General features: G+C 41.9%; 1 protein-coding gene and 1 non-coding gene across 2 annotated transcripts in view; both read right to left on the reverse strand.

The window, feature by feature from the left end:
- The window catches only part of SUN3 (Sad1 and UNC84 domain containing 3), a 42,753-nt gene that overhangs the window by 16,532 nt on the left and 16,022 nt on the right, over window positions 1-10,199 (reverse strand). Inside the window, exons 4-6 of the mRNA XM_024764362.1 lie at window positions 2,288-2,388; window positions 1,783-1,954; window positions 428-512 (exon numbers count right to left, since the gene is read on the reverse strand). Of these exons, the coding sequence (XP_024620130.1) occupies window positions 428-512; window positions 1,783-1,954; window positions 2,288-2,388 (358 nt within the window). The remainder of the gene's footprint in view (window positions 1-427; window positions 513-1,782; window positions 1,955-2,287; window positions 2,389-10,199) is intronic.
- LOC112412721 (U6 spliceosomal RNA) lies at window positions 4,896-5,002 on the reverse strand. The gene has a single exon (XR_003005853.1). It is a non-coding gene; the product is annotated as a U6 spliceosomal RNA (small nuclear RNA).

Here is a 10,199-nt window from a genome sequence, read left to right on the forward strand (position 1 = left end):
ACACACTGCCACAGGCAGGGGCTTCTAGGCAATATTAAGATTAACGATTCACAGTCTAAGCACTTAAGAATATATTTTTGGAGGATACTAAGAACATTCTATACAGTCTTGAGACACTATCACTTAATCACTAATAATGCATTTAGATTAGTCATTAGTAGTCGTTTTAGTATATAGAGGATAGAATGTTGTAACGTTTGTGATGCATCCCCAGCCTCCCTGTGGCAGGCGCACTTTCTCTGTGGTGCTTTTACCCACACATCTGCACTCACAACCATTTCTATTCTCCTCTTCATTGTCTAGGTTTGTTAGTTTTTCCTCCCTCTCCAGTTACCAGATAGATAAACACCAGATAAAGTAACACAGAGGACATAGATGCTTTTGAAGCCTCGACTTTTTATACTGGCCTTGTCACTCCTTCACTCACCTGCAGACTTAAGGGCGTAATCGGCCATCTGGACTTGATCTCCTCTCCACTTTTTAAGTACATAATTTACCAAGTTTGACATTTCCTGTACAAATTTTAAAAAGAGTTTCCTGTTAACAATCTCTGTCAACTGCTTGAGTTTTGACAATTTACTTTGTTGATTTGGACCCAAATTCCCTAATCTGCAAAATGATAACAACACTGAACATTGACCAAGCTGCAGATGGAGCCCAGCACCGCATACAGATTCTTAACATCACCTTCCCAGGTCAGTGGGCTCGGTGTTTCTCAGGCAGCTGAGTTATCCAACCTGCGATGTTCGGCCGTTCACCAAGGCCACAGAGCAAGGCTGGACTCAAGCCCCTTCTGAAGGCCTGACAACTACTCCATCACGCTGTCACGGTGGGGCAGTCAAATGTGGATGCGTGTGACCTGCTGGGTGCCCCTTATAGTGTCTCTGCTTAGTAATAAAGGCTTGAATGTTCTGTAAATATTTGGTTAAAGATATATATATGTATTTTTTTTTTTTGAAGCTTGTGGGATCTTAGTTCCCCAACCCAGGGTCGAACCTGTGCCCCCTGCAGTGGAAGCGCAGATTCCTAACCACTGGACCGCCAGGGAACTCCCTGTAGGTATTTGGGGATCAAGGCAGTTTACATAGAGTACATGATTGCTTGTGTAAGAAATTATTCATCATTTGGATTAATATTGGGTTCTTGAGGATGTTCTGAGTCTAGAAAAGCAAATGTCCTGAGAGAACATAACAGTCTGAGTTCTAACTGAGGAAGCACTTTGTCCCAGGGCCGTGGCAGTGGGGGCCTTGAGGCAGTGGTGGTCAGTGTCAGCTTTCTGTGTCTTTCAAAAAGCAGAACCTAAGGAAAGGAAAGAAGCTAGTGCTAATAAGGGGGGAGAAGAGGCAAAACCAATCTCATTGGTCTTCATCATAATGTTGCCCGACCTGGGGCTAAGTAGGTCAAATACACGAGCTTTAGGTCCCTGAATAAAAATATTTTACTATTTGAGTATTTGTGTATGGACTTTCAGAGACTGTCATTTCTGAATGAGCTTTTGTTTGTCTTCTTTTGTTTTTAACTGCAAAATAAGACAGAATCAGTTACTTATTTGGGTGGGAAGTCAGTTTTCTTGAAATACAAAATCTTCCCTGTGACACAGCAATTATGAAAAAGTGTGTTTCCAGGGGCAAGCTTTAGTGAATGTAAGCTACTGCCGGGGAAGAATTTTCAAGAGGGCACAGACCACACCCCAGCTATCGCTCCATTCCCCACTCACATAAGCTGTGGATGTGACAACTGAAGGTCGGACGAGCCCCGCCTCCCTGCCAATGCCCACATCACCTCGTCCACAACTTCAGTGTGGTCCCAGCCTTCAGCGGAGTCTCCATCTGCTGTCCAGCTGTAACTGTGCAGACCATCCCGTATATCACTAAGTAAGGCCTTCAGAACGTCTATTTCTTCAATTAAAAATAGAATTTCGCGTAAGTTGTTTTCCAAAGTCTGGCTTTCCTTCCTGTGAATGGAGACCCTCACTGTGAAAGGAGGAAGCTGTGGGCTCCCTGCTGGCCCCCAGAGCTGGGCTTCAGGGCCAGCAAAACAAAGAGGTGCTTTACGTTGCAGAAGAGAGAAACCCCAAGTGAGGGGCGCTCAGGAGATGCCCCTTCGTCTAAAGCACTGCCCTTACCCACATGTGAAAAGCAAAGGCTTTCAGGGAAGCTGTCCTGCGGACATCCCAGGGCTTGGGGCGTGCTCTGTGTAGGCACGGCCCATCCCTCCCTTGGTGAGTGCAGCCACCCTGACCTGAGCTGGGTGATCTCACAGTGTGGATCTTAAATCCCCCTCTCACCTCCTTAGGATGGGGAACACCTTGTACTTTGAGTGGGATACGGAGCTGGAGATTCTCAGACAAGCCCTGAGACTCTGTGGACCAGCCTCGGGCGTGCGAGGCTGGGGGTGGGGGCTGGAGGATCCAGCCATGGGTGGAGGTGGGGGGCAGCTGCCTTTCACCAGCTCCAGGGTGCAAGATTTTACTTTCCAAGTATGGACTCTGCTACTTGTACAGTTTGAAAGTTATTAGAAAGAATAAGAAAATGTCAAGCCAATGGGTATTTCCTTATGCTGAAAAAAATGGAAGCACTACTTATCTAGTATTTTCTCCCCATTTGTGAAACAATATAAAATTTTGAAGAAATAAAAACTTAAATTTTGGTGTGTTTGTAACAGTTTTTATTTCATGCAAAACATTGTTACAAAATAATTTTGTGTCCTACTGCACTTCCCAGATCAGTAAACGTATTTTAGAATTATTTTAATGGCTTCATAATTCTCCATTCCACATGTTTAACCTTCGACCTGTTTTTCTCATCTTGGTTGTTTCCTTTTTTAAAAAAATAATAAATAATATTGAAAGCACCTCCCAGTGTATATTTCCTTAAAGAATGATCCACAGAAGTAGAAATTAGTTTTACATCAGTTTGCTCTGCCAAAATGGTGCAAGGCAGGAGGGACGTCTCATCCACACTGGTGTTTGACAATGGAGTGGAATGGAACACAGCACGCCACACAGTAAGCAATTACCTCGCTTTTGTTTTTCTGCTGAGCAATTTAATTTTTAAAAATATTTTATTGGAGGGCTTCCCTGGTGGCGCAGTGGTTGAGAGTCCGCCTGCCGATGCAGGGGAGGCAGGTTCGTGCCCCGGTCCGGGAGGATCCCACCACACTGGTGTTTGACAATGGAGTGGAGTGGAACACAGCACGCCACACAGTAAGCAATTATCTCGCTTTTGTTTTTCTGCTGAGCAATTAAATTTTTAAAAATACTTTATTGGAGGGCTTCCCTGGTGGCGCAGTGGTTGAGAGTCCGCCTGCCGATGCAGGGGAGGCAGGTTCGTGCCCCGGTCCGGGAGGATCCCACATGCCGCGGAGCAGCTGGGCCCGTGAGCCATGGCCGCTGAGCCTGCACGTCCGGAGCCTGTGCTCCGCAACGGGAGAGGCCACAACGGTGAGAGGCCCGCGTATCGCAAAAAAAATATATATATATTTTATAGGAGTATCGTTGTTTTACAATGTGGTGTTAGTTTCTGCTGTGCAGCAAACCGAATCAGGTATATGTATACATATATCCCCTCTTTTTTGGATTTCCTTCCCATTTAGGTCACCACAGAGCACTGAGTAGAGATCCCTGTGCTAAACGGTAGGTTCTCATTAGTGGACAATTTCATTTCTTATAGGCTTTCCTCAACATTTTTCTTTTGATGTGGATGTGGATGTGGGAGCTTATTTTTGGTAGGGAGAAATTCTTATTTCTAGTTTTTCAGTTTCCGTTTGAATAGGTTTCCTGTCGGTAGAGGAAGCGTGTTGCACTTCTGTTACTTTTATTCTGTTCTAACCTTAAAAGAACATACAGAAAATATGCCTTCATTAATTTGCTGATAAATATATTTGAGAGTTCTTTGAAAGCTAACATTTTCTGGATTTTTAAAAGCATTTTTATTTGCCTCATTTCCAAAAGGATTTTAGGTGGCTGCCACTATAGGAGCAAATATAGTGTAAAAAGCCATCAGACCAGGGCTTCCCTGGTGGCACAGTGGTTAAGAATCTGCCTGCCAGTGCAGGGGACACAGGTTCCAGCCCTGGTCCGGGAAGATCCCACATGCCGCGGAGCAGCTAAGCCTGTGTGCCACAGCTACTGAGCCTGCACTCTAGAGCCCACGAGCCACAACTACTAAGCCCACACACTAGAGCCCATGAGCCACAACTACTAAGCCCGTGTGCCACAACTACTGAGCCTGTGCTCTAGAGCTCGTGCTCCACAACAAGAGAAGCCAACACAATGAGAAGCCTGCACACTGGAACGAAGAGTAACCCCCACTTGCCGCAACTAGAGAAAGCCCGTGCACAGCAACAAAGACCCAACACAGCCAAGAATAAATAAAGTAATAAATTAAAAAATAAAAAGCCATCAGACCAAAAAAAAGTGAGTTTATGAAAGTGAAGAGAAAAGAAGGACTGGGAAAGGAAGATAACACGTGAAAGATGGGTCAGCATCCACAGGGAAAAATGAAAACCTCAAAGATGCAGCAGAGGCTGCTTTGGGTACGGCTGGTGATCCATCCCTTCCACGAGGGTCCTGTGATAAGAATGGTGCTGGGGCTCCTAAGAACCTTTCTGGAGCTTCCTTCCGGGCAGGTGTACAGAGCCCCATGGAAGGTTAGGACAGATGTCCAGTGCCTTCAGTAGGACTGCACAGCATCTCCAACAGAGCTCCTGATGAAACACCTGCTGCCTGACCCAAAACATGCCCATTGAAGGAGGACCAGTTGGCACCTGCAGTCAACTGGACAGGTGTGGAATCAACAGCCTCCTGAGAAAGGACAGGGCTGAGTAGAAAAGGCAGAGAAACAGCTGTGGGCAGGGTCACAGCCTTGTTAGTCATTGTTAACTATTTTACTCTTAAAAATATGGAAGCCTTTATGAATCTGCTAGTCATCCTTGCTCAGGGGCCGTGCTGATCTTCTCTGTACTGGTCCACTTTTTGTATGTGCACTGCCTCGGTGAGCACTGTTTTGTTTTTACAGGTAATGTCGACTGAGACTCAAAGCTTTATGCCTTAGAATGTGGCTCCAATACTTCGAGCTGTGACAAATTGGACGCAAGTGTTCACAAATGCCTCACGTGGCCAGTACTTTTTTTTTTTTTTATAACAAAACTGCCACACGTTATCTAATTTTAAACCTTATAACTTCCAGGGAAGAGGGCACCAGCTCAGGTCCAAGGTCACTGACTGGATGGAGTTCATTGGTCTGTCCCTTCTTTCTGTGGAGCAGTGGTTGACTTGACAGAAGCTCCTGTCCTTCCTCCTTTCTCTCATCTTCAGAGGCCAAAGCACAGGATAGACGAGGTAACATCTGGAGTGCTGGGGTGCACCAGAGAGAGGACACCAGTGTCTGATCTCAGGCTCAGTCCCTTTTGCTCTAACTAGCTTCAGGACAGATGGGAGACCATTCTGTCCACAGCTCCAGGCAGTGGTTAACTGAAGTGTTAGTTGCCATTTTCCATGTGCTGAAGCTTCCCTTGGGGTGCTGGTTTAGTTTGTTCAGGCTGCTCCAGAATACCAGAGACTGGTTGGCTTATAAATAACAAGTTTATTTATCACAGTTGTGGAGACAGAAATTCAAGATCAAGGCACCAGCAGATGTGTTATCTGGTGAGAACCACTTCCTGTTCATAGACAGTGTCTCCTCACTGTGTCCTCACATGGCAGAGAGAGGGCAGGGAACCCTCTGGGGTATCTTTTTTTATTTTTTATTTTTATTTTTTGGCCACACCATGTGCCATGCAGGATCTTAGTTTCCCGACCAGGGATCGAACCCACACACCCTGCAGTGGGACTGTGGAATCTTAACCACTGGACTGCCAGGGAAGTCCCTGGGCTATCTTTTTTATAACGGGCACTAATCCCAATCATGGGGGTTCCACCCTCATGACTTAATCACTTCTCAAAGACCCCACCTCCTAATACCTGGGGTTAGGTTTCAACATATGAATTGGGGGGGGGACATAAATATTCAGCCTGTGACATTCTAACCCTGGCCCCCCAAATTAATGGCCTTCTTGCATACAAAATACATCCATTTTATCCCAACAGCTCAAAAGTCTTTGTTCATTCCAGCATCAACTTAAAAGTCTAAAGTCCAAAGCCTCAACTAAATGTCATCCAAGTCAGATATGGATGAGACCCCAGGTACAATTCATCCTGAAGCAAATTCCCCTCCAGCTATGAGGCTGTGAAATCAAACACATTAACTGCTTTCAAACATAGCAGCATAGGGTAGACATTGCCATTGCAAAAGGGAGAAACAGGGAAGAAAGAAAGGGTAATGAATCACAAATCTAGTGTATTAGATTTTAAATGAGTGACAAACAAAATGATTTAACAAAACATCACCTGGTAATTGTAAAGCTGTGAACCATATTCTGCAATTACAGCATAAAATTGTCTGGATTTCTGAGGAAACTCTTTTTCTTTAAGCCTCATGTGATTTCTAAATCCTGTTAAGGAAAAGATTGACTTTGATTAAATAGTTTATCTGGAAACAGTTATAAGATATTTTACATTGATGAAACAAAATTTATATTTTCAGGCAGGACAAAAAAAAATTTAAGTTCTTTCTCTGTGTCCATTTGGGCCTCCTCCCTCCCTCCCTAATATGCAGTGTGCATCTGCATTACACATTATCCAGGGTTCCTCAAAGACGGGAGTGAACTTTATATAAATATCAGCATGTCATTTTGACGTATGAGCTTTTGTCTCAAAAATGTATATGTGCCTTCGACTTCTAACAGGTGGAACAGTTCTCAGAACTACTGAGAGTCTGTCTCCTGAGATATAATCCTCAGTTTGCCTTGAATAAAATTCCTCTTTTTCCTTCTTAACCTGATTGTTAATTGAATTTTTGTGGACAACATATATTAATAGAGATTTCTCTAAGCAGGGAAGCTATATCAGATTCTTGGGTGACAATAATTTTAAATGGCAGCATAAGGGGCTCAAGAACTTGTTCCTTCATTGAAACAATCATAAGCTTGCAAAGACTAACAGGACCAACTTTATTGGGATTCTGAAATCTAATCTCAAACTTACAGCAACCAGAGGACTGAAGAAAAGGGCAGATTAGTTTTGGAAAGAGAACAGTGCGACATTATTGCTCACCTGCCCTACCATCTCCCACTCCCCAGAATGGTGGCAGCGGCTGTGCAGATGGCAGCCAATGTTTCTGGTGCAGATGTTGTGCCAGGGGTCTAATACAGACATTGTTCTTCAACTAGTGTGACTCTGAGTTTTGACCTGCCTAGTGTTCCCCTGATTAGCTGGTGCAGAGGCCAACCTTTGTTTCTACCCACTCCCTTGGGCTAGAACAGTTTTCTGGGAGGCTGCAATGTCTGTTGAAAGATTTCAAGACATAAACTGGCCATGACATCTCTGAGGAAGCCCAAACATTGGACTAACTAGACAAAAACTTTATAACCCATCTGTCTTAAATATGCTCAAAAACTAAAGGAAACCATGGACAAAGAACTAAAGAAAACCAAAGAAATGAAGTATGAATAAAATGATAATATCAATAGAAAAATTATAAAAGGAACCAAATACAAATTCGGGAGCTGAAAAGTACAATAACTGAAAAGAAAAAATTCACTGAAAGGGCTCAACAGCAGATGTGAGTAGGCAAAAGAGAGAATCAATGAACTCAGAGACAGAACAATTGAAATTGTCAAGTATGATGATGAGGAGGAGAAAGAATAAAGAAAGTACACAGGGCTTGAGAGACCTGCAAAACAGCCTCAAACTTAACAATGTACACTATGGGAGTCCCAGAAGAAGACAGAGCAAAAGATATCTGAATAAATAATAGCTGAAAACTTCCCAATTTGATGAAAAGCATAAATCTACACATCCAAGAAGCTCAACAAACTCTAACTAGGATAAACTTAAGGAGACTTATACTAAGACACACTATAATCAGTCAGTCAAAAGTCAAAGACAGAGAATTAAAATAATTTTTTTACATCTTCATTGGAGCATAATTGCTTTATAATGTTGTGTTAGTTTCTACTGTACAACAAAGTAAATCAGCTATATGTATACATATATCCCCATATCCCCTCCCTCTTGAGCCTCCCTCCCACCCTTGGTAGTGTATATATGTCATTGCTACTCTCTCACTTCATCCCAGCTTCCCCTTCCCCACTGTGTCCTCAAGTCCAAAGATAGAGAATCTTGAAAAGAGCAAGATAAATACTACTTGTCAAGTACAAGGAATCCTTAATAAGAATATTATCAGATCTCTGAATATTATCAGAAACTATGGAAGCCAGAAGTTGGTGGGATGACATATTTAACATGCTGAAAGGAAAAAAAAACAAAACATGCCAACCAAGAATTCTATATCCACCCAAATTATCCTTCAAAATGAAGAGGAAATTAAGACATTCCCAGAAAACAAAAACTGAAGAAGTTATTGCCAGAATACCTGCCCTACAGTAAATGCTAAAGGGACTCCTTCAGGCCGAAGTGAAAGGGCACTAGAGAGTCAATGTCATCTGGAGAAAATCAATATCTCCAGTAAAGGCAACTATAAGTTTTAATAAGTAAATATAAAAGCCAGTATTATTGTATTTTGGCTTCGTAACTCTTTATATTTCCTGCATGATTAAAAAGACAAATGCATAAAAATAATTATAGATCTATGTTAGTGGATACAAAATATGAGGCCACAACCACCCTGATATGAAAAACAGACAAAGATGTCACAAAGAAAGAAAATTACAGGCCAATATCACTGGTGAACATAGATGCAAAAATCCTCAGCAAAATACTAGCAAACAGAATCCAACAGCACATTAAAAGGATCATACACCATGACCAAGTGGGGTTTATTCCAGGAATGCAAGGATTCTTCAATAAATGCAAATCAATCAATGTGATACACCATATTAACAAATCGAAGGAGAAAAACCATATGATCATCTCAATAGATGCAGAGAAAGCTTTCAACAAAATTCAACACCCATTTATGATAAAAACCCTGCAGAAACTAGGTATAGAGGGAACTTTCCTCAACATATTAAAGGCCATATATGAAAAACCCACAGTCAACATCATCCTCAATGGTGAAAAATGGTGAAACCATTTCCTGTAAGCTCAGGAACAAGACAAGGTTACCCACTCTCACCAATCTTATTCAACATAGTTTCGGAAGTTTTAGCCACAGCAATCAGAGAAGAAAAGGAAATAAAAGGAATCCAAATTGGAAACGAAGAAGTAAAGCTGTCACTGTTTGCAGATGACATGATACTATACATAGAGAATCCTAAAGATGCTACCAGAAAACTACTAGAGCTAATCAATGAATTTGGTAAAGTAGCAGAATATAAAATTAATGCACAGAAATCTCTGGCATTCCTATACACTAATGATGAAAAATCTGAAAATGAAATTAAGAAAACTCTCCCATTTACCACTGCAACAAAAAGAATAAAATAAAGAATCAATGAACTCAGAGACAGAACAATTGAAATTTTCAAGTATGATGATGAGGAGGAGAAAGAAGAATAAAGAAAGTACACAGGGCTTGAGAGACCTGCAAAACAGCCTCAAACTTAACAATGTACACTATGGGAGTCCCAGAAGAAGACAGAGCAAAAGATATCTGAATAAATAATAGCTGAAAACTTCCCAATTTGATGAAAAGCATAAATCTACACATCCAAGAAGCTCAACAAACTCTAACTAGGATAAACTTAAGGAGACTTATACTAAGACACACTATAATCAGTCAGTCAAAAGTCAAAGACAGAGAATTAAAATAATTTTTTTACATCTTCATTGGAGCATAATTGCTTTATAATGTTGTGTTAGTTTCTACTGTACAACAAAGTAAATCAGCTATATGTATACATATATCCCCATATCCCCTCCCTCTTGAGCCTCCCTCCCACCCTTGGTAGTGTATATATGTCATTGCTACTCTCTCACTTCATCCCAGCTTCCCCTTCCCCACTGTGTCCTCAAGTCCAAAGATAGAGAATCTTGAAAAGAGCAAGATAAATACTACTTGTCAAGTACAAGGAATCCTTAATAAGAATATTATCAGATCTCTGAATATTATCAGAAACTATGGAAGCCAGAAGTTGGTGGGATGACATATTTAACATGCTGAAAGGAAAAAAAAACAAAACATGCCAACCAAGAATTC

The sequence above is a fragment of the Neophocaena asiaeorientalis genome, unplaced genomic scaffold, assembly GCF_003031525.2.
Source record: "Neophocaena asiaeorientalis asiaeorientalis breed wild unplaced genomic scaffold, Neophocaena_asiaeorientalis_V1.1 scaffold191, whole genome shotgun sequence".
Classification (NCBI taxonomy): domain Eukaryota; kingdom Metazoa; phylum Chordata; class Mammalia; order Artiodactyla; family Phocoenidae; genus Neophocaena; species Neophocaena asiaeorientalis.